Genomic DNA, 27,689 nt, shown 5'->3' with positions numbered 1-27,689 from the left:
TGAGCTGTAACCTGCAGTAGCTGTTTGGACGTTGACGACGAAGGTTGTGAAGAACCGTTGTTTGAAATGCTACAACTTTCTCTGTTGTAAACAAGCTTGCGCATGCTTATAGAAGGAACGAAAGGATATGGTATTGATTATTGCATTTAGGATTGGACTTCGCATAATAGTGTTCCCCAGTAGTGTGAAGATTTTATTATTTGAAATCAGGCGCCGATTTCACGCACCGGTGATATCTAAAAGAATGAAGTGAGTATAGATCTCGTCATTAGTGATATATTTTCAGTTGATATGGAAAAAAAAAAAAAAAATGCGTTGAAGAAGACAATTTTATTTTTAGGAATACTTAATAACTGATTACTATGTTTTGATCTCTCGTCAAAGTACTCTGGTTTTAACAGTAAATCTGTATATTTTCTTATATAATAATTCGGAATTCTGAAATCATTTTAATTTGCAGAAATACATAGGACAAGTAAATTGTATTATTGTTCACTTTTGTAACAAATAAATGTAAAATTTAGATGCAAAAAGTATGTGTAAAGTTTAGGTCTACCTGTGAAATTAGTTGCGTGTAAAATTTGGGTGCTTAGAATTAGTATAAATTATTAAAAATGTTTTTAAATAAAATGAGAATCAAAGTGAAATTGAATAGATGCTTTCCACACTTGTATGTGAAAATTTTATTTAGTGTTAGTTAATAAATGATTCTTTCTTGATAATATGCAATTAGAAAATTGAGCGAAATTCTCATAAAACACTTTTCTTATGCTTATTCAGATTTTCTTTTCGAATATTTAGTATTCAAACTGTGCTTAAACGAAAGTGTATAGTAGAAATATTAATAACGTATAGAACGAAGAGATGATTTTTATTTTGTTTAACGAAGAAAATTCATTTTTGACTAAATTCAGATGTGATATTAATTATTTTCTTTTCGAATATTTAGTAAACTTTCTTTAAACGAAAGTTTATAGTAGAAATATTATTAATAACGTATAGAACGAAAGATGAGTTTTATTTTGTTTAAGGAAGAAAATTCATTTTTGACTAAATTCAGATGTGATAATTATTTTCTTTTCAAATATTTAGTTTTCAAACTGTGTTTAAACGAAAGTTTATAGTAGAGATATTATTAATAACGTACAGAACGAAGAGATGATTTTTATTTTGTTTAATGAAGAAAATTCATTTTTGACTAAATTCAGATGTGATATTAATTTACTACCTGTTAATGTGTTCGCAGTTTAAAATTGTTCAGAGGAAAGTGGGCTTAAGTTTTTGCATTTCTTTAGGAAGAAGTTGTATCACATCAACTATTGCTGCCAGTTTAAATAAGTTTAAATTTTAAACCATTTATGCAACATAGGGCTTACTTATATGCTTCTTATGTTATTTGTTACTCTTTATTTAGTATCAGCGAATGCAGTTATATATTTTTATGTAATTCAGCAACGTTCACCAATTTTTTTTTTCTTTTTATTTTTGTTTAAGAAATGTTGAATTCTCATTAACTTTTACAGCGTTTGTTTCCCTGGGAAAAATCTCATAACCTGGCTGTATCTGTTATTTAAAAATATTATACTATATTATTTAAATACTTATTAATAAATTTAAATTTTAAACAATTCATGTAATATATGGGCTTACTTATATGGTTCTTATTATGTTATTTGTAAAATTTTATTTAGTGTTAACGAACGAAGTTATTTATTTCTATGCAATTCCGCGACTTTCATTATTTTTCCTTCTTTATTTCAAGAAATTTAGAATCCTCATAAATTGTTACAGCTTTTATTCGACGTTCATTATTTTTTCTTCTTTATTTCAAGAGATTTAGAATTCTCATAATTGTTACAGCTTTTGTTTCCCTGGAAATTATCTCTAGCTTAATTCTACCTGTTCTTTAAAGCCATAAAGTGCAAATAATTTAAATTCATAAAATTATTTTGAACCTCTGTATTTTTGGTTTAGAAATATGTAAATTTTCCTTTGAAATTTACGATATTTCTTCTTCCTTTTTTAAATTTTTTTTTTTTAAATAACTGCCGAAAATTGTTGAATTTTGCAAGACTCCCTATAGTCAACCCCTGATTATATGGAAACGGTTTAACAGGGTTGCGTACTAATCAGGTACCTTGTGTAAAAAAAAAAAAAAATTCTGAAGGCATTCAGATTTTACATAACGCCCAAAGGGGAGTTTTTTAAATGTTTTGTGCGCTACGTTTATTTATTAAATATCCTGTTCTTCGCACTTAAATCATAAAATTCAACTCAACAGCAATATCGAAAAATAATTTTAAAATGAGCATATCTTTATAATTTTCGATACACAGTCTCGAAGATAAAAATGTTCCCCTCTCGTACAGTGTTGCCATTGCTCGCTTAACTTAACCTTTCTAAAAGACTGCTCATGCGTTAAAAGAAAAACACTCAATTTTCATTTAAATAATGATTTGTAATTTATTCAAATAATATTTTTTATGTAATTGTAGACCAATGAATATACTTCCGATTCATTTTACTTCTAGTAAAAAACAATAATTATAAACGGAGAGGTATGAAGGAAATTAAAAGAAAATATTTGGTTACTCTGCCAAGAAAAAACGTTTAGTACAAGAGTTACAAATTTTTATTTTCTTGAAATTTAACTTTTCTAAACACAAAACAGTAGATTCTAAAAACAAGTTATGATTGTCTAAAGAGGATGATGTCTACTAGGAATTATTCTCGTGTGCCTAGAAATCTGGAAATAAAGATGATTTTTTTAATTGGCTGAACATAGTTTGGTTGCAACTTCTCGTCCTTCCACTCAACCATCGCGGCTGTGCTTCGAAATTATGACATACACATGTACGAGTATGTCATAATTTATGTATGTGTGTATATATTGCGATGCTCCGTTTTAACAAAAATGAAGCTCTGTTTTAAAATTCACTAATACGTTAATAAGAAGATACTTTGCTTTATTTTAACTTAAAGCAAAACTTATTATTCGACTGGATACTGAATAAAGACAGGCATGACAACTGGAAACTTAAATTAGGCAAATGTCAAACTTATATTGATTTTAGTTTGTAGAAATGCATTCATTTTTGAGGGAAAAAATTCTTCTTCTTCATAGAGTAGAAATGGAAATATGTTATTTATTATGCAAAATAAAATAAATGAATAATGTGGGATAAAATTAAAGGTTATTCTTTGGCGCTTGGAAGAAAATGATTCTAAGCTTATATCCTCTGAAATGCATAAAATGTTTCCGTAAATAAACATCATTCTAAGGCTGAAGTTTACCTAATTTTTAACCTAATTTGTACGTAATGTAATATATCGTAATCCAGGGATGTTAAACTCATAGGTACACTTGGGCCAAACAAACAAGGTTTAACTTTTGGGCTGGCCGAGAGGGGGAAAAAAAAAATCAATATTCATAGAAACGTAGATTTATTTCGAATAATACAATAATAAACATATATATATATATATATATTTATATAGAAAAGAACAAGAAAAATTTAATGTTTACGTCCTGATACTTGACATCTCTTCTCTGCTGTTATCTTTCCTATTTCGGGAGAAATTTTGTTTGCAGTGATAACTTTCAACGCTGACCCAAGGTGAGCATCATTAATATGGTTTCTAATAGGAGACTTATTATCTTTCATGACTGAAAATAACTGCTCGCACCGATAAGTGCTACCAAACATGGAAATAATTTCATATGCGAATTTTCGAGTATTTTCAAACCTGGCTGGTAAATATTTGTAAAATTCAGGCACGCCCATTTTAATGAATTTTGCTTTCAAATTTGAGTTGCATTGAATCTTGATCACCTCCATTTGCATATGGCTGGGTACTGAGTCAATACTTATTGAGAAATACTTCTTATTGTCCAATTTTATCTAAAACCTAGTCAACTATTTATACTACTGTAAAAAGCTTAAATTCGCAAAATGAAAAATTTTCATATAAGAGATATCGTGGCTGAAAAAAAAATTGTTACACATATACATATATATACATGTAGTGCCGATCGCTTGGAGCTGTGATGAAAACTAGATGCTGTGACGTCATTCTCTCTACGAGCTTCGAAGGCGCCCAGCAAAAATTAGGGAAATTACCGTTTTGAGATGATAGACGATTGACGTGGGAGCAGAGATGCTGCTTCTGTTCAAAAAGAACTTTGACGAATCATTACTTGTTTAATTCTCTTAAATGTTAAATTTATGTAATAATCGTTTGTCTAATTAAAATGTCTTTCGTTAATTAATTTGTTCATCGTTTAAAATCCCCACATACATAAGACAGATCACAGTAAAAGTAGAAAAAGTATATTGTTATGTGCATAGGTTGACGGTAGGTAAAAAAGCATGGGAAAGAGAACGCATATTATAAAACAAAAAAAAAACAAAAAATATTCACAATTTACCTGTATTTTCAAGAAATTCAATTTTAAAAATTATTTAATTACGTAAATTAAATGAGTATTAAAAATGTTCTCTGTGTGTATACTGGAAGAATAAGCGTCATTGAAAAGGAAGGGACTGGGATAAAAACGGCAATAAGGAATAATTATATTTACAGCAAACCTTGAACAACATATCATCGACTCATGAACAATTTACGTAAAAATCCGTCAGAATATTTTGCTTCTTAATTTTTCAGTTTTTACATATTTCAAATCATTTACAATTAAATCACGCACTGTTGTAGATGAAATAATGTTACGACATCGTCTGCTATCACTGTTGTTAATCTACGAATGATTCTTTTTCTATTTCCACTGTAGGTTTGTGATAGTAGTGTGTGGCATCATTCTCTAAATTAATTTAACTTATTTTTCTAGGGTTTAGCCATTCGACCACCCGGTTAACTCGCCCACGGTTAATCCGGAGTTAATTGCATAAGTAAGAAAAATAGATTTGGATAAATGATATTCGTCACGATTGAAAATGGAATGTGTTTAAACTCTTTCAAAAACGCAGATATTTTAAATGCTTCTTTTGCTAATACAACAAACATTTCTTGTTTCAAACTTAAGGAAAAGTTTCTTTCTCATTTACAAGTTTAAGATGAGTAATTTTATATTTTATGTAACACATACTAAACGGAGGCATGCAAAAACGGAACATGCAAAAAAAGGTAACATTGACATTTTAATTTAAATAGCTATGAATTCTAAAGTTATTCTGAAGTGAAAAATTTTGAATAAAAAGTTATTTCACGAAATGCTATATGTACTTTACATAAAATACAGTTTGCATTAGTAACATCTGCTGCGCTGAAAAATTAGAGTTGCATAACAAGTTTGGAACCGCTCCTTCAATTTTATAAATCAAGCGCTCAATATATCACTGTAATAAGTTAATAAATTATTTACTAATATAATAACAAAATTGATAACAAATATAACAACAAATTATACTAATAATAAGCATTACTTTCAAAAAGTCTTTTTTTTTTAGGCGTAAAAAGTATACCGCTCATATATTTGTGGAAGAAAGAGGCATTCACGCGACTAGAAGACATTAAATGTGGACATGAAGCAACATGCCAGTTGCGTGCAGGAAGTAGACACGTGGTATATCAGGCGCGGGATAACGTCTTAGTTCAATGCCATTCACCGGCAGTTTGACAGGCGCATTCGTATTATCATCATTTTCATTGTCAGCAGAGCTGCTGCGGAAGTCTATTTAGGTACTCTTAGTGTTTTCATTCTTTCGTATTCGAGCGTTACGTTTATTTATTTACTGTGCAGTTGTTTTGATTGATTCATGACCACCAAATAGTTTTTATTTTGAGGTGTGAAATATATGTGAACATTGATGTATTTTGTGGTAAGGAATGAAGAAAGTAAACGTATTTTAAACAGGCTGAAATATGTAATGATTCTTGAAAGCATGAATTTTATCCATACAGTGAACTTTCTGTAAACGGGGCGGATTAACCGAGCAATGTTTAAAATATGTTTATTTGGGAATGGTGTAAAAATTACTATCACAGACCATTAGCGGAAAAAAAAAAAAAAAAAAAAAAAAAAAAAAGAAGGGGGGGGGTGTTGCAAGAAAAGGGCGTAGAATGACAGCAATAGTAACAGATATCATAGTCAGGTATATTTTAGTTTTTTTTTTTCCCTCCATTTCTAATGACATTTATTCTTTCGTTGTTTATAGTGTGTTCTTATTTAATTCGCATAATGAAACTAATGTATTTTCTAGATCAGCGGTCGCCAACCGGTGGTCCGGATATCTTTTTGCTGGACCACAGAAAAATTGGGGCAGGAACATTATTTATATTTTTATGAAGATTCAGTTTAAAATACGACGAGTAACAAAACTTATTATGGAATATGGATTATACTTTAAAAAAAAATTAACTATTACTTTTAGCGAAATTCCTTCTGAATTTAGCGACTTTATAGCTACTTTTGCAGGTGTACTTAGCGACATTTGAAAATGAGAGTTGGCATCCATGGATATGCTGCTGTTATCAATATTAGCGTGAAATTAAATTCTCTTTCCTTTTGAATTACAAACATATGCTTTGTAGTCGTTAATAACACAATTTTTCTCCATATTAATAGGCAACTTGATGGATTTTTATAAGAACCATCTGCATTCTTGTTTATAATTGTATCACTGGAAATTTCTATTTTTGTTTTGTGTAACTGTTGATCGATGGCACCATTGCTAAGTAAGCGATGATTATTATGTTTACAATAATTAAAAAATGGCGGTATAACACTATCAGTTTATTGATATTGATTTGCTTTTGACGATTTGTTCTTACTTTTCGTGAAGTTCCTTTTCAGTAATATGGAAATGTTAAGTTTCTTGTACAAGAAGGTAAGATTTTTGTACTTTACATGTAATTTTTCAATGTGAACGAAATATGTGTAGTTTGCTGATTATTACTGTGTAAATGTAGTTACCTTTTTTTTAAATTCATATTAATGGTCCGCCAAATATAAAATTATATATGTAGTGGTCCGTGAAGTTCTAAGGGTTGACGGCCGCTGCTCTAGATTAAACTACTTGAGAATACGCGTAGGTTGTTAGTTGAATTTTTCTGTTAATTTGAATGTAGGTTATTCCTCTTTACTGTGATATGAAACTGCCCCCTAATTAGTTATAATACACTAAGTTAATTGAGTACATCATCATCGGAATTATCTTATCGGCAGTTGATTCTGTTTTAATCTCTTAAATTTAGCATAGTTTTCTTTTTCTTATTATTTTGATTCTTTGCAAGTTAACATCGCACGTGATGAATATTATTTCCAGTTTATAATTATTGGAATAGTAATTGCGGATTATCATCAGATTATTTATAAAATAAAGCTATTTTTCTGTCTGAGCTTTGTAAAGAAAAAAATATTTTCCAAACAGATTATTTTGCAAAAAAATAGGTAACGAAAATGGAAAATATAAATATATGTTCTTCTTATATTTTCGCAAAATCCGATGTATTCATTTGAAAAACGATTAGAATAAGTTAACGGATGTATGTTACTTGTAAATAAAAACTAGGAAATATTAAAATAATTCCCGAAATATCTGTAGTTTTATTGCTCTCGTTTCAGAAGTTCATTGATTTAAAACATGTTACGAACACGTAAGGAAATTGCATACAAGAAGCCTAATTTCTTTTGCAGTGTCATTATTTACTGTAAGAAAAAGAACTTCCATTACTCTGAATGTTTATAATTGAACTTGAAAATTTTTAAATGTATTATAAAAGGCAAGACTAAAATAATAACTAAACAAAATTCTAATGCTATTAATTAGAAATATAATATCTTTGCTATTGCTAATTCTTTATCAAGGAGTCAGTAGTGGACGCTAGGTTTTTTTGGGTGTGGCAAAGTACACGAAGATTATGTGCTTAATGGAAGCGATACAATACTAAGCGAGAGAATTGCTTATGACAAATTGATTTGTATTCACATTGCTCGTGGGAAAAATCTTTTTCAAGGCTTGCTCTTGGATAAAATCTTTTTCTAAGCTAAGTGAAATTATTTTTTACTGTTAATTTCCTGGCGTTTTAATATTGTTCCTTAAATAAATGATGCAAATAGGAGTAATTTAAATTTTGATTCTAGTTGAGGGTTCAGTATAATGCAATTTAATTAATTCTGATGAAAGTGTATAATGCATAGATTAGCCTATAATTTGGAGCAAGAATGTACCCTATGTGCTTGATTGGATAAGGAGTTACGTACTGTATATAAGCACACTGTTTTCTGTTAACACCGCGAATAATTTTCTTAGTCATGGTAAGTAAGTAAGTAAGTTTTTGGCTTCCCTGTTCCGGGAACTAAGCCCACTACAGGTCTACTCCCCCTTCGGGCACATCGTGGAGGTTCAACCTCCACTATTACCCTCCAGGAGAGCAGCGCACCACCTGGATAAGACACCAGGCAGCACCGGTCGTCTAATGCTCCTACCAGTCGCATGCGACATGCGACGGAGGACGTGGGCACCACCCCTCTACCAATACGGTTAATCGGTATAGCGCCACGTCCACCTTTATCTAGATAATCATACGTGTTCATTGTGCTAATATACTAATATATAAACATACATACAAATTTGGTACTTCATACAGTGGCGTTAAAGCTAATTAATGTTAGACACTGGATAATACATTGCCATGTTACAACGTGTATGCAAAAGCATGGATACGATAGCATATATACATAACGTGTGTACTCATATGTTGAGTTCACTATGACCCTTTGAAGCATTATCATTAGATAACAGAAGACATGTACATACTGAAATATTAGGTGGGCAATGTTATGCTGGAATAAGTAATTAGTACAGTGAATTAAAAGTTAGACCCTAGATTAGTACTGTGTAGTACAGTGTCTTTGGTGCAATTAATTTTAGAGTGGAGCTCTAGTTAGTTCTTTGCGATACGGTGCCGTGTTACAGGATGAAATGTGCAGATGCATAGTTACATTATCATATATACAGAACATAAATTCATATACATATATACAGACACATTAGGTACATGATTATTCAGTGCGTAATAGATGTATATTAACTATACAGTGCCAAGATATGTGATAACACTAGTAGATACATGGGTACAATTACATATAAACAAGGACATACACAATTACATATAGACAAAAGCGTGTATACGCTTATATTTTGGTACACAATAGTCATTGGTGACATAAACATTTCGTACTTACTTCATATACTGAAACTCTAGATCCATAAAATAATCTTATAACTAGTAATAGGTGCTTATTTAATTTCATAATAGGACACTACGTTGATGTTTTGCGTTACTGTGTCACGTTACGTAGAAATGTATGCGGGTGCATGGGTACAGCTTCCTATTTACAATGCTATACTGTTTTCTTATTTACAATGCTATACCTATTTACAATGCTTATATCATTCGATATCATAATCAATAGGTACATGGCACATTTATATACATGAGCAGATGGTACATTGTAGAGTGCCGTTGAGGATAATTTATGCAATTAATTTTATAGTATTTTACAAATAATGCATTTATACGCAATTATAGGGTGTGCAGCGGGACATTACCCAGCGACCCCGGGGGAGACCCCCGGGTTACTAGAACCACGCCGCGCTAGGACGTGTCAGACTCCGAGGCCGGCCAATAAGTGACCTTTCCCTTAAGTGAGCCTGCAGAACCACCAAGTTCATAAATTTTATACCCCCGTGGCCGAGACTGCCTAGGTACAGATCCTAACCAGTAGCTTCGCAGAGCTCTCTACGTCGACCCCCGGGGGGTCCTTAGTCATGGTAAGTGCTTCTTTTCTAAAAATAGAATAAACAAAACTTAGTGAGAGTTTGTGAATTTTTTTTTATTAAAGTAAATTTTTTACGAACTATGTAAACTGATTACAAACTATGTTCTATGTAGTGTAGCAAGGAGATTACAAGATGAGAAAGGTTTAAATTACCCTTTATTTTCCACCATATTACAGGCGTTCCCGCACTTCGGGAAACAAAGACCAACCACTTGTGGTCTGAACGTAAAATATAAGAACTACTGACTAACTAGAATTTAAGTAAAAGCTAACTTTGAATACTTTACACAAATGACTAACACTAAGACTGGCTTTTTGAATTATTATGTATGAGTACGCAAACTGCGGAAAACTACAACACGTCTTTAGCTTTCGAGAGGAATAAAAACTCTAGCCTTAAAGGCGGACAGATAGGAGCTCGCGTGAAGTATAGTCGCAAGAAGTCTCACACTCTTCCCATCTAACTCCGCTCTTGGCAACAAGTACAATTTGCATAAACAAGTTAACGCGTTTATTCTGGCCGGAAGTGGAAATTAAGAGATGATGGTAAAGATTTAAAATAAAATAAAACTTAGCTTAAAATTCTTACATAACTAGTAAAATAATGTTAAATAATATACATAATATAAAAATGACAAAATTAATGTAAAATGTTAAACAATTTACCAATTAATTGTAGTTAATAAGTCACAATTGTTTAGTTTTATTTACGCTTTTTTACTGCATACATTATGTATAACAGGGTGTCCGAAAACGACCGCATAAACTCTGCACAGCTAGATTCCTCGTTGGGAGTACATAAAAACTGCCCAAAGAAGCGCTCCTGTACGATCCAAAGTTTACGGGAAAAATACGGAAAACAATGTATGACGTCACTACCGGTGCAATTGAACATATTAACAGCAGTATATGCACAATTTAAAGCAGATGTTCAGAGTGTCCACCGTGCATGTCGAGGCAGGCTTGAGCACGCCGTGGAATGGCTGTCATCACACGTTGCAGCATTGCGGGGTCCACCGAAGTACAAGCAGCATGCAGAGGAGCAACTAAGTCCATTGGTGTTGTCACTACGTCTCGATACACCAGTTCTTTGAGATGGCTGCATAGGAAAAAATCCAACGGTGTAAGATTTGGCGAAAGTGGCGGCCATAGAACCGGACCGTGGCCTTCGGGATTAGGTTATCTCGAAGGCCACGACCGGACCCCCACGTCCGATCCAGCGGCCGGGGTTATTCCATATCCAGCCAACCACGTACAGGCGTACAGAAATGCGCCGGAGCCCCATCATCTGGAACCAAAGTCCCTGTATTGACGTTAATGGTATATCATCGAGGAACTCGGTTAAGACCTCATTGAGAAACACAAAAGTACGACTGTCCCGAGAGCCGTTCAGGTAACAGATATGGTCCAAGCAGGCGATCCCCGAGTATGCCGGCCCACACGTTAAGAGACCAACGTTCCTGATGTTTCTGCGGCCATTTTAAACATTATCGTCTGGAAAGATATGCCAATACTGTTGTTATGTCAAATAAAGTGTTTTTTTTCTTGCACCGGCAGTGACGTCATACTTTGTTTTTCGTATTTTTCTCGTAAACTATGGATCGTACAGGAACGCTTCTTTGGGCAGTTTTTAATGTTCTCCAACGAGGAATCTAGCTGTGCAGAGTTTATGCGGTCGTTTCGGAACACCCTGTATGTAGCATGTGTGTATATATGGTCCAGCTCCAAGTTTTATGGATCTATTTTTAATTGTGCAATAGGCCTGTAATTTGGGGAAATCACTTAAAAAAATAGAGCCTAATCACTTACCTCTTGAATGGTTTTAAAAAAGTGATACAACATAAAATTGCAGCTGGCACAAATAGAAGGTCCTCCTTTTTATGAATGTAATTAGCATTTAATTTCTTGAAATTTTCTTGAAAGATTTATTTATAGCATAACATACGTACATTTATAGCATAACTCGTACATGTAAGTTTATCTTAATACTCAAATTTTCTAGCATTTAAGGATATTTTAATTCATTTCCCTGTTTTGACAAACTTGAGATATCCAGTTTTTATTAGTGAATGGAGTAAAGAGCGGCTATGGCTATTTTACCTTCTGAAAATTTATATAGCTGATGCGATGGTAGTGGCAGGGAATTTTTCAAGATATTTATTTTACTATTAAGAAAATCTAAGCAAAATTTACACCCATAAATCTATTGAATTTTCCCCCTATGTGGATTTTTACATTATTTTGGGAACAAATTTGATTCACGTTACATAAATGGATACCATTTTTATTAAAATTACAGAAATAAAGTTTGCATGGGGTGATTCTTAATGATATTTTTAGTTACATAAACAAAGTACAATTGTTTTAAAAATTATTGAAAGATATACATTTTTACCGCCTGTGAAAATATTGCGCTATGAAAAATTTAATATAAATCATGCAACCTACTCACGTTTATTAATTTTTCTTATGTTTATTCTAAGATAAATCTATTATTTTCCGCAAAGTTAAAACTTCGCGATTATAGTGAAGAGAAAAAGAGATCGATCGATCACATGACCATCCGAAACTGATTTCGCTTCAAGGCCATGTCGCACGCGTTTTACCGTTCCTGGCCTAACCTTAGAACCTTTGGCGCCTGAGATTCGAAAGAGTGAATCATTATTGATTTCTTCACTTCCCACACTTTTGTTTGTTTTCGGATATATTGATGGAATGCGATCTCATCTGGATGTTTTCGAATTTTGTGAGATTTATTACTATTACAGTCAACTCTCGATTAATGGAGGGGACAGGGGGAGCGAGCTAACCGAACCCTGACTAATGAGTTCATTTCTTGCGGAAAAATGGGAAATTTACTTTTAGCAGTCATCAGCGTAAAACGAAACTTTCTCCAAAATAGGGAGGGGGAGAAAATGCGTCGGATAACATTAGTTACGACAAATGACATTCTTGAATTCGGGAAATTTTTTGATTCGATATGCCGTGTAATTTAATTGTACGTAATACGAGATATCGTTAAATCATCCGTTAAAATTAAATTAATAAATTGTAACTATAAATCAAACGACACAGCCATTAATTTTTTGTTTCATATTAACTTCTATTGAACTATGAAAATAAGGAACAGATGCACCGTGATGGAGTGGTATTGCGAAAGAAAGTTTGAAATCACTGACATTGTTCTAAGTTCTATTGCAAGTGCTGATCCTTAATGCCATTTAATAATATTTAGTTTTTTTTTTTTCCTTCTGATATTTATTGTTCTGTTGTTTACAATATACTCCTTTTTTGTTTCGAATTCTGATTTAATTTATGTAACTGCGTGAAATTATTTTTCAGATTAAACTGCGTCAAGTTACATGTAAATTACTCACAATATTTTTCTTTTAATTATTATACACATTTTTCGTGAATGATATTAACAGAAATTTTAACAGGTTTATATTTGCCGTGTTCTTTTTATAACTATCTTGAAATCAACCGTGGGCATCGTTCTCTATATCACCTCGGTAAATTGGAACAGCTGACACTAATTCTTAGCCCAAAGGGCGTCACGCCAGAAGGGCTATTAATTTCGTTTTTTCATTCTGCGCTGATTCACTTTTCAAACTGCTGCCACCAACTATTACAGCCCTGTATTATATTTAAAGAAATTAAATAATGAAGAAACTGCATATGTGTGCATGTTTCTCGCATTGTGATAAAATAACGGTACCTAAAGCCATCAAATTTTGAGTAACGTAATCCTCCACCAAATATGGGCATCTGGAAGCTCTGATTTGGAATTAGGAATTTGTTTTATTATCGATTTCATATTTTGTAACACTTAACGCATTTTTGATTAACAAACTCAACAATGTGAAAGCAATGGCAACACTGACCCCCCCTCCCCCCCAAAAAAAATTCTCCAGCGCGTGAGATTGTGTATTGGAAATTCTAAAGATATGCTCATTTTAAAATTATTTTGCGACATTGTCGTTGAATTGAGTTTTATGGATTAAGTGCGAAGAACATGATATTTGATAAATAAAGGTAACACACAAAACGTTAAAAAAAGGTCTTCTGGGCGTAATCTGAAAGCTTTCAGATTTTTTAAAATAATTTTTTGTTCTTTAATACCTGTATTATTTTTGTTGCGTGTGCTGCGTTAACCATGATATCGATTAGTAACGGCCAAGAGAGTTGCAACTTACTCGTATATTACCTTACATTACATAACATTTAAATTATTTTCGGAAAGTAAAAACTTGAGTACGCTGAGATACCTGACGTCAAATCTAGAGCGAGCAAATAAATTCATTATCTAAGGCTCAAACTGTCGACGACAGAGCTTTCGGTATCTGAAATACGCGCGCTTTCGCTTTAGTCTGCAACGCCAGACAGCATAGCGCTCCTTATCCTCGTAACAATCATACCCAACGACAGAGCTTTCGGTATCTGAAATACGCGCGCTTTCGCTTTAGTCTGCAACGTCAGACAGCATAGCGCTCCTTATCCTCGTAACAATCATACCCACTGCCCTCCTCTACTCGCTCCATCTCGAATAAATTCGCACCCGGAAACACTGCATCTCACGTGATCTAAGTTTATCACATCATGACGTTACATGCATTACGTCATGAAATTCGTTAAAGAGCGGGAAAGCATAAATGTAGGTTAAAAAGAGGTGGAAAGATATCTAGGCGTTTACTATGCATTTTGCGTTTCTAAATCCTGACATTGAAGTAATTTATTGCATTTATGAAATATCGACAGTGCAGAAAGGAAAAAAACATTCGGTATGGGACTTTAGACTAAATCATTAAGTAGGAATACTTTGCTTCATATTTTATATGTATGCATATTTGTCTAATATTTAAGTATGCTTTAAACTACCGTATATGTTTAGTTTATAAAATCAGGGTTTAGCTTAAAAATACGTAAATGCATATAAAAAGACGTTGGTAACTAAGTATCTTATATATAGTGCTAATTATAAGATTTTATAGTACGGAAATATCTCATACATGTTATAAGGTTATTTTTTGAAACTAAATCAAGTATTTATAGTTTCAGCCTTTAGTATAACTTCTCCTTTTCGTTTCCTCACCAGACTGCAAATCGTTTAGATAGCGTTTTAAACCGAGCTTTTTGGATTGTTAGATTGAGGCTTTCGCTGGCACGTTATGTTAGTTTTGCCAGCTCTGATTAAGTTGTATTTATTCTGTATGGAATTTTATTTTTATTCGGCTTTACATTATTGCTGCCGACTTTTGATTTTGATGCGCCAGTTATAAATTCTCTGCCAGCTTAGATTAAAATTTAACTGCCGCTTTCATTAATAAGTTTTAAATTTAATTTGATTGTTACTTTAGTTGCATCATCACGTGTTGTGGTTAATTTTATTAGCACAAGAACGTACACTTATGATCTAAGTTCTGTTTAAATTAAAAAAAAATCATTTAGTTCTTTCCAAATCTATATAGTTGATTCAAACACACCGATAGTTCGCTTTATTGTGTGTTAGGAATTTGAACTAATTAACTTTTAACGGATCAAAGAAAAATCCTAAAATGTAAAAAAATATTTATTATTCATTGCACCATACATGTATAGAGCAAATTTCCAATTCTGAAGACTCTAGATATCTAGAACTCCAGTTACCCGTATAGTTTTATTTCCAAACAAAATATATCTTCGAAACATTGTCAACTAAAAGCTGTTTACTATTTTGTTTAAATGTTTTTAAAGTTTTCGATAATTTTAAATAACATAAAATGGTAATAGAGTTCAATAGATATTTAAAGTTACTTTTCAGGATAGATTTTTTATAAGTTCTAAAAGAGGTGTCTTGCAAGCGCAATCATATCTCTCTATTTCTTCAAAGGCCGTGTGGAAATCTTGTTTGTATTTTTTCATTTTTACATCTAAAGGCTCTTGTTTCTGTATTTTCATTTTCTTTGCCTTAGCCTTTTCAATATTATCCAAAAATATTTCTCAAAATCTAATTCATCACTGGAAGAGGATGATAGAGACTCATTTGCAATGTCTTCAGTTTGACTGTCCTAATTCGAATTCTCCAGTTGTTCTGAGATTAATTTCATTCTTAATGAAAGTTCATAGATGGATTTCTTTGCCATTTGAATTTGTTTGTCATCCAAAAAAATTCACTATTTAGGATCTCAGGATCTACCTATGTTGAACCCAGCAAGATCCATTGTCTAGCAAACTAGTTTTTCTTTTCTTCATTGAAGAAATGATTCCTTCTGCAATAAACCCTCCATTTGAGAAAGAACAAACATCCCATTCTCGCCTCCTGTCAATTCTTCAGATTGCACCTTTTTTGTGGATATATACGGTATAAAAAGAAGAGTTTACAATTTTGCAAGATCATTCCACAGTCTTTCTGTTAGTGAAACATTAGAGTTACCTACATCTTCCAAAAAAGTTCTTAATTCTAAAAAAAACCTCTTTATGGTCAAATATGTACTTCCGTCTCGCATTGCGTTATCACTAACTGCTCCTTTTCCTACTCGCTGCTTTTTTTCTTTATTGAGGTGGAGTTAAAAAGGTAAATAAACATTTCTTTATCTATCCCACAAACATAATTTTTGTTTACCTAACGCCTGCTTTTATATAGTAAACATACAGACTTCCGCGTGTAAAAGACAACGTAACAATTGTTTATGTCTTGCGCTAGTTCAGTTGCATATCATTTCTTTAAATTATGCTATGCTTAAAATAATTATTTATTTATGTATTTATAAAGTGTATTAGAAAGGTAAGACGGATAAATATTTCTTCAATGACTAATTGTAGACGCTTGATTGGAGTTAAGAAATATATAAGATAAGCTGGGCTTTCAGATTGCGACAGTTTTGGTCTCATGATAACATTTAGTAAAGGTGTATAGATTTTAAACGGACCTCGTAGGCTTAAAATGTCAGCAATATGAAAATTTCTGTAACCGAACCAGTGGCAGTTGCACATATTAAATTTTCGGAAACGAATTTCTAAAAAACATGTTTGACTTCAAAAAATGTTCCTTGTGAAACGATAGTGTTAAATTACTTTTTGTAGAATTTCTAAAATTCAAAATTTTATATTTAATAATCGAAAATTTTGGTCACCATCCTCTAAAATGAATGTTTTTTCATCAAAGACTGGTAACTTTTTTTAGGGCCAGTTTCATGTACTGCTGACCAGTTTTGATTTTAAAAAAACTTGAAAAAACAACTTAATATTTGGAATGTTCTTCGTAGAAAACTAGTGTAAAATTTTTATTTTCAGATACTTTTACCATATGTGTTCAATACGAGACTAAAACTATTGCGATGTGAATTTTTAATTTTTTTAATTAGTTCCTTAAACTAGGATCAATAAGTTTACAATAAACAGTGTGAGAAATGTTTCTTGTTTCTTCCTTTTGAGGTATGCACATTTCATAAATGTTGCTGAATACTTAATTTCCCCACTCCTGGTAAATATGACTCCAGGAATAAATATTTATTCAGGCATGTTCATAACAAATGAGGAAGATAACTCTGGTGTGCTTTGCCTCATCCTTAACCTCAGAACGAAAGAATGTATGTGGAATCTTGAAAAACAAATAGTGAATCTTATTTCAAAAATTCATTGTAACATATGATGAATCCTGAAAGGACGATTCATTTTAAATATATTTTTTAAAGATTAATTTTAAATATATTTTTTTAGATCAAAGATGAAAAATCAGAGGATAAAAGAAGTTGGCCAAAAGTTGAAAGAAATGGCGGACAGCTTTTCTGCAAATGATCAACCATCCAGAATGACACCTATTTTATCGGTAAGTTTTAAACTTGTAGTTTTAGAGATATCATTTTAAGTGTCAGAACTTTTAGTTTTGAAAAAAAAAAAAAAAAATTCTTGGATTGTATACATATATCTTTTTGTAGACAGTTAAAGTAGAACTTCTAAAATGTAGTTTGCAAAATTTGTTGGATTTATGTTCAGATGTAGTCTGATATTAATTCCATATTAATTAAAATTTAATAAAAACCGCTTCTGCTTTGGTATTTTCATAGTTTGTTAGTAAACGATGTTAAAATGGTTAAAGTGACCGTTGACTATTACCTGCATGAAATGTGCTTGATATTCCAAAACTATAGCCCAACTGAGGATGTCTCGAATAATTTGCTAGAGGTTTCCAGACGGTCTATTTCCAATTTAAGAAATTCATCAAATAATGCTAAGTATTTTGACTGTATTTATTTAAATAATTTGTTGAGAAAGACTTTACTACATTTTATTACTGTTGAAAACACACTATGTAACTTTTGGTAAATTTTGGTGCAGATTTCATTATTTAAACAGAGTATTGTATATGAAGAAAGATTTACGCAGAAGTTAGTTGAAGTTTTTTAGACATAATTGCAAAATATTTGAGTCATCTAAATTATCTGAAAGTATGATTTTTTAAATCTCTTGGTTCATATTTTTTTACTTCAGAACTCAATAATAGTAAGTATAAAAACAAATCAGCAATAATAGTAGGCATAGAAATTAGTATTAAAAGTAAGCGTAGAACATTAAATAAACAACAATCAAAATAATAGGCGATATAGATGCAATATAAATAATTTAAGAAATGCTGCTAATTATTCATGCATTTAGAACTAGAAAAGTATTTTTAAGCAAGCATCATTCTTTTTTAATGTAAAAAAGAATTTGTTACCCAATTCAAGAGGGCTATGATTTTGGTGGATGAAATTGCAACTGAAATAAAATAATATTGAAGATTTCCATGCATTAAATCTCACGTTGTATGACCTTTTCTTTATCCCCTGTATTTTATCTTTTCCTTTAAATTTCTCCCATTGCATCTGAATACGTATAAAATTTTGCACCTGTTCTTTCCTATTTATGCCTATTTAGCCTTAAAACATTTTTTACATCCTCTGCAAAACTATAGTTAATTCCGTTTTAGCACACTAGCCGGCTCAAGGCTAATCATGTAAATGTAAAAGGAAAAAAAAAATATTTTGTCTTAGCTTTGCTAGCTCTCGCTGTCTTTTTTTGTTTCTCTCTCTCACTTCCTTCCTCTTTGTTTTTTGATGATCGTTGCGGGAAAAGTTGTAGACGGATAAAAAAGTTTCAACTCTGTGAGTGTGTGAAGAGGTGTGGCGAGAGAGTTCAACGAGGTATTGATGTAAATCGTCATAGATTATTAATCATAAAGTCTTAGAAGGAAATAAAGAGTCGTGTTTATCTGAATTCAGCGTGACGACAAGAACCACCAATTTCAGGAGTGATAAAATTATTTTCAATGACATATGTAATCTTCATATGTCTAGTTCGTTAACTCCTCGAGAACTATGGAAAAAGAATATAAATTTCAATCATAACGTTAACGGTGGGGTTTATATGAAGGTGAAGGATCTAAAAGTTATACCAAGTCTAGCTTTACTATGAGAGTTGTTTTGCACTCAGTTAACAAGCCCATGTGCCTTTCACATAATATTGTCTTTTAATATTTAAAATAAAAATAATATTAATAAAGTTGATACTGTCATGAATGAGAAAACTTTCAACTGTCCAGACATTCAACTGTCCAGACATTGATGATTTTTAACAAAAAAGTTGGAAGCATATATGCAAACATATAGAGAAGTACGCCGCTGGGATGGTGTCCAATCATGGAAGTGAACCAAATGGAATCGTATACCATCCCAGTAGGGAAATATATTGTCTGTCGAAACGTGGCCAAAATGATGATGAAAATAATAATAATAATAATAATAATAATAATCCAATACTATAAAATGATCCCAATGCTTTGAGCATCATAATTACTGTGTGAGAAATTTATAATGCAAAAGTTCATTGCAAGATACATTATTTACGTATTAGTGATTCTACGGAGTATACTCCAATTGCGCGAATCAAAATTTCTTCCCCCCCCGTTGCCTACAGGGTTACAATTTTACTTTTCGAAACCAGTTGTATCCAAGAAGAAAATAAAAATAAAGGAATAGAATTACATATCACAATCACAAGAACAAGTAAAGAATATCTAACAAGCAGGCTAATTACTTGAATAACAGTAGTAAATGCGAGAGCTAACAAAGAAAATAAAAGGTATTAGTAAACATAGATATTCGCATTACAAACATCTTTCATTAATTATAATATTAGAGCAAACAATATAATAATAATATTGTAAATTAAATAATTATAAAGCATACCAATTATATTTATTATAAATTTACATCAATAATAGTCATGATGTCTGAACTAGACTGGAAAATTTAATATAGTGCAAAAGATTCCGTACCAAAGTGTGTTAGAAATATTTTTTGTTAATTAAAGTAATCATGTAAATGTTTGCAGAAATTAATAGTTAAAAAACACTTAGCATGAAATCATAATAACATTACTATGTGTCTGGAACACTCAGGTATAAATTTTAAATAAATTAAAATTATTATTCTAAGAACATTTTAATAAAATTCATCTAGAAGAAAAAGAATTAGATAAACAGTACTGCAAATTAATATAATCAATCAGGCCTTTCAATAAATAAGAGCGTATTTTTTTTAACCAAAAATTAAAAATTGGGATGCAAAAGTTTGTGTAATACACTTAGAAATATCTATACATATAATTGATTAGAAACGTATAATTAAATTAATAACAAGCTAATTAACAGAAACATTAAGCTTAATTTCATTCAATCTAAAACAAACAATTGATCAGGAACTCCGCATAACTAAAGTTTTATTGCTATTTCACGTAGATTTGCGTATAAAATAAAAGTTGCACTTGTGAAACAAGTGAATAATGTACTGATAGTCAACAGGAATTAAAATGCAGTAGTTGAAAATATGAGTACTTGTCAGAAGGTATGGTTAGTTGTCATAGCTAGAGAAATTGACTGATTATAAAAAACTCATAAAGTAAGGTCTACAATGTGAAATCCATATAAACTCTATGGTTTTGGAAAAAGTTAACATATAACTTGCACCGAGGTATCAATCACAGAAACTGAGCTAATTTCTTTCCTTATTTTTAGTCCAAAGGGATTTGAATCCCGAAGGACTATTAGTTTCGTTTTGGCATTTTGCGTCGGACTCATAAATGTCGGTTCACTTTTAAAACTGTTGCCACAAAATGTTAGAGTCCTGCATTATATTTGAAGAAAATAAATAATGAAAAATCTGCATAAATGTATGTATATTTCTCGTATTGTGATAAAGCCCACCAGCGGCTGAGCGGTAAAGTCGCTGAGCACTGGTAGTTCGGTCCGAGGTTCGAATCCCGCGAACGGGCTGGCTGCATGGGCGTTTTCGTGGTTTTCCCCATGTGTAACGTGTATACGAGCCAGTTTCCCTTAGAAAGTCCTCCACGAAGGCATCCCTCTCCTTAGGCAGATAGCCCTAGTGTGCTTTGCCATAATTAAATACACCATACACCACACCACACTACACGTATTGTGATAAAACAACGGTACATAGAGTCATCGAATTTTGAATAACGTAATCCTCCAACGAATATGAGTATGTGGAAGATCAAATTTGAAATTTGTTTTATGATCGATTTCCTATTTTTTAAAACTTTGACGAATTTTTGATTAACAAACTCAAGGATTTCAAAGCGAGCAATGGCAACGTTGTGCAGAAAAAACATTTTTATCTCCAGCGCGTGAGTCTCTGTATCGGAAATTCTAAAGATATGCTCGTTTAAAAACTATTTTGCGATATTGCTGTTGCAGTGGATCTTATGGTTTAAGTGCGAGGAACATGATATTTAATAAAGAAAGGTAACACACAAAATTTTAAAAAACGCCCCTTTGGACGTAATTTAAAATCTGAAACATTTCAGATTTTTTTTTTTCCTTATTAAAGGAATTTTTAAAGAGATATGTTAAGGTAAAGGTGAAAATTCTTGCAGTATTTTTAAAGAATAAATTAAAGAAGCATTTTTGCTTCATGAACTGAAATTCAATACATTTTCCCAGAGTAAATAAGTACAAAAAAAGAAAGAGCTAGGGAGTATCTCTGGGATTATAAACTCGGGTCGAACTATCAATGTTTAGTGACTTTTCCGCTTGATCATAAGACCTTTTGAAGTTAGGCTCAACAATATATTAAAGAAAATAGAAGTTGCAGCACACGTAAGAACAAAAGTGGGCTGAATTAGAGATTTGCATGTTTGCTAAATGAGTTAAACGTATCTGTATGGCATTAGGAAATATTAGGAATGTAGCATAAACGCATCAACGAAGAAGGCAATGGCAAACTAAATCATTCTAATCTAAATGTATAATATTATCAGTATCTGCTATTAATATCAATGCTGCTGAAAAAAAATTATAAATGAATTATACATTATAAATCACATGAACTCGTTGCATTATAAATTACAACAGTTAAAAATATTATTAGTGTGATTTAGCGACCATCTTTGTTTGCAAATAATTTCAAATAATTTATTTTACAAATAATTTAGCCTGAAACGAGATTGGAAAATAAGCTGCATGCTGAAGATTAAGCTTTACCAAGGTGTTAGAAACATCTGTTAACTAGAGCTATGATGCAAGAATTTATAAAAATTATCATTTAAATACAAATTGGCATAAATAGAATACAAAATATTTAAATTCTACATACATGAAAACTTGAATACAGTGCAACAATATGTGAGAAAGGAATGGATTAAAAGGGAACTGAAAATCCCAACATATGAATACAAGGAAGTTTGAATTGCATTTTTTCTGTTAATTATGAAAATTCTGCAGCTGCTCATAATTATCAATTTATTAATTACATGTGTATTAGAAATTAAATGTATGTTAAAGTACATCAGGTAGAGTAAATGGAAAACAGAATAAATATTTAAACATTTCTAATATTAAAATATGGAATTTGTAAGAAAGTTAAATAACTTTAAAAATAACTTCAATGATTAAAAATGGAAAGCTTAATAAGGCATATATTGCAATAACATTAGTGTGAATTTAGAAACAATTAAAAAATCCAATTTTTAGATTTAATAAAGAGAATTTTAAAAATTAATTTAGAACTGTTTTGGTTTGAAAGTTAAAAACCATTCTGCTATCTCAGAAGATTTGTTAATATTTATCTAGACAAGAAAACTTATTTAAGGTGCTCTACAAATCTGATATTTGATAGGTTGATTATGTATCCGTTTTATGTATGTCATTAATCTATGAATTTTATTATTCAAAACTGATAATATATATATCAGCAGCTAAAATATACAACTTGGAAAGTTTTTAATTTTTATAGATAATAAAAAGATCTGACGCATTATTCTTTTGAGCATCATAAAACTTTAAAATGAGTGTAAAAGAAATTCATTTTTACTTTAGCACATGCCAGATTTTAAATTAATATTTGTTTTGTATGCGTAATTTTTACAATATCTGGTAAACGAAAATAGAGGTTTGTAGTCTCAATAACATGTCCCATTAATGACGATGAATGACATTTTGTAGCACCCATCTTCTTGGGAATTCAAGTTCTTAGGAGGAGGGGACAGGAAAACGTCGCGCAGTTCATGGATTATATAAGAAGGGGGGTCTTAAATTAAACTTCGCGCAGTTCGTATCCTACGATTCTACAGACTCCATTGCAATACATTGGTTTCTAGATTTTTTTATTATTTTATAAAAAATTAATTTTTTAAAAATTAATTTTTTAAAAATTAATTTTTTAAGAAAAAGTTTAATTCTTGACTTTACTTGCTTGTTTATCAAAAGACTTAATTAGTATTTTCCTTTTTGAACTTTAATTCTTAAATGTTAAATGTAACTTTTGGTTTTGACTTTTACCCTTGCCTGCATGAATGACGAAACACGAATTGAATGATTGGAGAGTTAGGTTTGGAGGCAACTTCCCCTTGATAAGTCTGTCTCCTGCCTACTCTACGATCATTCACATATGCAATTTTTAAAAAAAATTGTTTAATTTAATTTTAATTTATTAAATTAGTAGATTTATTTTCATGGATAGATTTTGAATTGATTTGCTTATGCTTCTGAATTTAAATGATATTGTAGATTAGTTCGAGAATTAAATCTTTTACATGTTTGCATATTTTTAAATTATTTTAAATTATTTTGGCTTTTTTCTTTTTTTAGAATTAAAATTTGCTTTTTTACTTTTTTACTTTTATACGTATTTGTTAAGAATTTAAATTTGTTTAAATAAATATATATATATATATATAATCGAGCTAACTCACTCAGTGTGGTACGAATGAGCGACAGCAGAAGCATATTACAAAATAATGCAAAACAGCATGTACAAATAATGTGAAAATAGCATAATATTATATAATTGCATGAAACATATAGGTATAAGCAAATAAATACAAAATATTGCTGTTGATGTACAATAGAAACCAATTTGTTAAGAACCAATGAAAAAAAAAAAAAGGGGAAGGGGAGAAGAAGACAGTTCTATATTTTTTTTTCTCTACGAGGCGGATTGACGAAATTTAATTTTATTTTTCTATGTCCCGAAAGCGTAACGTTGAATATATGTTAGATTTACATGTAGTAATTGTTCTAACATAGGCATTTTGACACAAAATCGGACTTTTCTGAAGTGACATGCAGATTGTTTCCATACTTCGATTCTACGACTAAAATTATGCCTAATTTCAAATCTTGTAAAATTTGGGCGAGAAACTTACAGAGAAGTTAAAAAATTTATCTTGGCCCACTTTTTTGAGTTTTCTGCAAGAAAAACCACTGGGCGAAAATTCTTAATTTATTGTAACATATTGTTCTTTCCCTTTTATTGTGTACAAGCGGGGGGGGGGAGAGGTGCAGCCTTCTTTCAATTAATTTTAACAGAGTGTCTAAACCACATTTGAAGTTATTATCGCTTATACCAAATATCCTAAATTTCAGAATGTGCCACTGTATAAATTCACTTATATGTTGGGAAATTTTGAATAACAAACTCTTAATTTCTTGCATATACGGCTATTACTTTAAGGTGATGGTAAACATTTTTTTTTAAATGCAATTCAAAAATATTTTCGAAAAAATTATAAAAATCACATCACTAAAAAATACAAATTTATAGAAATAAATTAGAAAATATCTGCGAATTTTATTGGAGTGAACCTGAATTTTCGAATTATGAAAGAAAGAATCGAGTAAGTTTAATACAAAAATATTCATTAATATTTACCAAATTAAATTAACATTGAGGAGCTAAATTTTTGAGAGCTAATTATTTTAAAATCTATTCGTACAGTGTTTACAGATCTTGATACCTTGGCATAACTTGAGTCATAGAATTGAAATATGGAAAAAAATAGGTATATCATTCCTGAAAAAGTCCGATTTTGTCTAAAAATATTTATATATAAATCTAATATATATCCTATGTCGTGCTTTCGAGACATAAAAAACACCAGTTAAATTTCTTTAATCGGCCGAGTAGAACGGGAGACTCGGAAATGTTAATTTTTTTTTTGATGCATCAGTTATCCAAAATTTTCACTGCATACACATTTCTTTAATTTATAGTTTGCTAATTTGTAATACAGAGTAAAACAATAATTATAATATTTTTTCTTTTCTTTTTTAATAGTTCTGGAATCGTCATTGGAAGTTTATGTTTTGGTTGACAGCAGCTGGTATAGCCCTGCTTTTTATTTTCTCAAGGCTTTATCAAGATGCTACATGAATGACACAGATCTATCTGAATCTAAGAATATGATAAGTTATAATAAAATACGTCTGATACGAATAATTGTGCAAGGAATAATGGTTGTTAAAAGTGATTTCATTTGAATGATATAGTATCAACTTATTAATTTTCGATGGAAGAAGAAAAGTGAAACTGAAGAAATGGCAATTGCTTTTGCAGAAATTTGGAGCAGTCAGTGCAAATGATTATGTTGGAGTTTTTGAATTTGAATGAGTTTGAGGAAAAAAATTGCTCAATAATTAATTTTCCTTAAATTTATGTTTGAGAAAGTTTTTAACTGATAATTTTCTTGGTATCTCAAGAAGTTTGAGAACAACTTCTTAGAAGCTGGAACTGTCCATCTAAGATCTGAAAAGACTTCAACACAAGTGAAGAATCAAGTCACTGCTTTAAATCTGCGTACTTAATATATGTATCAAGAATATTTCTTATTCCATTAATTATGTTGTATATTAAGTTATTTTTTTCATGTCCATGACGATTAATCATATTTAATATTTCCTTAAGTTCAAGTTTATGAGCTTGAACATTAAACTTCATTCCTTTCTGTAAAATAATGACTAGCATCATTACAATTTATTTTGAAATAAATCTTCTGTAGGAAGTATTTGCTTCATTACTTTCATTTAGCACCAACAAAATCTACTTATGTTATCTTAGTTAATTATACATTTGACTCTTTTAGCACAGCCTGCCAGATTATACTTTGCGCCGCTATTGTAACCGTTACGAAATTTATGTTATCGTACGTTACATAATGTCGGCAAAATCTGTCGTTTTCAGTTCTTATCGATAGATGACGCCACCATCGTAAACTCTAAAACTTCTTAGCGATTAGATTCAATACCATAAATTGCAATACATAAAAATATTTGATTGCAAGGCCGATTTAAAAGACCCGGAGGATCCCGAACTTGTGATGTGCTTTCGTCAAGCTTAAACATTAATAAAATTAGGCTGAAGTGCTCAATAAAACAATATTTTTGCATTTTAAAACTGTACTGAAATTCCAGTTTAGAAATTCAAAAATAATACGTCAACATCACAGCTGTAATTCTTTTGTCAAAATGTTTAGAATTTTACCATCACATCCAGGCTGCTCCATTGCCGCCAAACATAAGTTCTTTGCTTCACGCACAATGGTCCGAGAGCGGTGTCTCTCTGTAAACGACTTTCATTGCCACTACAGAAATGGAAACTACCCCAAAATCTGCAATATATAGCTAGTTTAGTTTCATAATTAGAAAAGCGAGCAAGTTAGCCACACGCACTAGATAATTCTTCAATTTCCTTAAAGATGTGGTGTTTTCACATTTCTCTACTTTTGCCATAAACACTTTCCTTTTTCGTATTTATGCTAATTTACGTTACAAAAAGAAAGTCAGATATAGCCAATGATGTTTTTCAAAATTATTTTTGAGGTTTAATTTTATTTGATAGCAGAGATTAATTTTATTTAAAAGAAAGTAAATATTTAGTCGACTTTTATAATACTGCCTCTATTGAACGTAAAACAACGCTGCTCTATTTTTATGATTTTTTTCAGCAAAACTCAGGGTAATTAAATCTTCTAATTTGGATTCTAAAACAGAAATAAATTGCAGAAATTTTAGGGAAAGTGGTATATATATATATATATATATATAAAGAAGAATCTGAAAGGTTTCAGATTTTAACGGTCACCCAAAAGTTTTCTTAAGGTTTTTTATGCTGTCGCTGACATTCATGCAGATTTTTATTATTTAATTTCTTATTCACATGGCAATAATATTAGGTGATGACAATTTGAAAAGTGATCCGCTGTTTATAGTGATTCAATGCAAAATGCCGTTTCGAGAAAATATGAAAGCTTTCAGATTTTACACTACGCCTAAAGGGGCATTTTTTTAACGTTTTGTGGCTTGCCTTTTTTTTTCATATTAAATATCATGTTCTTTGCACTTAAACCATAAAATTGAATTCAGCAATATGGAAAAATAATTTTAAATTGAACATATCTTTAGACTCTTCGATACACAGTCGCTCGCGCTGGAGATAAAAGAGCTTTTTTCCCCCTCCGTACCGTGTTGCCATAAGTGCTTTACAAAATGCGAAATAGATAATAAAGCAAATTCCAAATTTGGTCTTCTAGATGTTCATATTCGGGTGGAGACGTACGTTATTCAAAATTGGATGTT

The 27,689-nt window shown here is 31.1% G+C and overlaps 1 protein-coding gene across 2 annotated transcripts; it reads left to right on the top strand.

Moving 5' to 3' along the window:
* Window positions 1–26,119, top strand: LOC118188656 (uncharacterized). 2 transcript variants are annotated; one of them, XM_035359156.2, is made up of 3 exons: window positions 1–249; window positions 17,501–17,609; window positions 25,393–26,119. In XM_035359156.2, the coding sequence occupies exons 1-3, from the start codon at window positions 128–130 to the stop codon at window positions 25,486–25,488; spliced, it is 327 nt and encodes a 108-aa protein (XP_035215047.1). In that variant the 5' UTR covers window positions 1–127; the 3' UTR covers window positions 25,489–26,119. The 2 variants fall into 2 exon arrangements, with proteins under 2 accessions (XP_035215047.1, XP_035215052.1); XM_035359161.2 differs by lacking the exon at window positions 1–249 and adding an exon at window positions 14,450–14,583.
* Window positions 26,120–27,689: the final 1,570 nt, after the last annotated feature.

Source organism: Stegodyphus dumicola, chromosome 6 (assembly GCF_044657685.1).
Source record: "Stegodyphus dumicola isolate Sdum_Otavi_A_Nest chromosome 6, ASM4465768v1".
In the NCBI taxonomy this organism is placed as follows: domain Eukaryota; kingdom Metazoa; phylum Arthropoda; class Arachnida; order Araneae; family Eresidae; genus Stegodyphus; species Stegodyphus dumicola.
The sequence above is the reverse complement of the archived record's forward strand: the minus strand, read 5'-3'. Positions and strand labels throughout refer to the sequence as shown.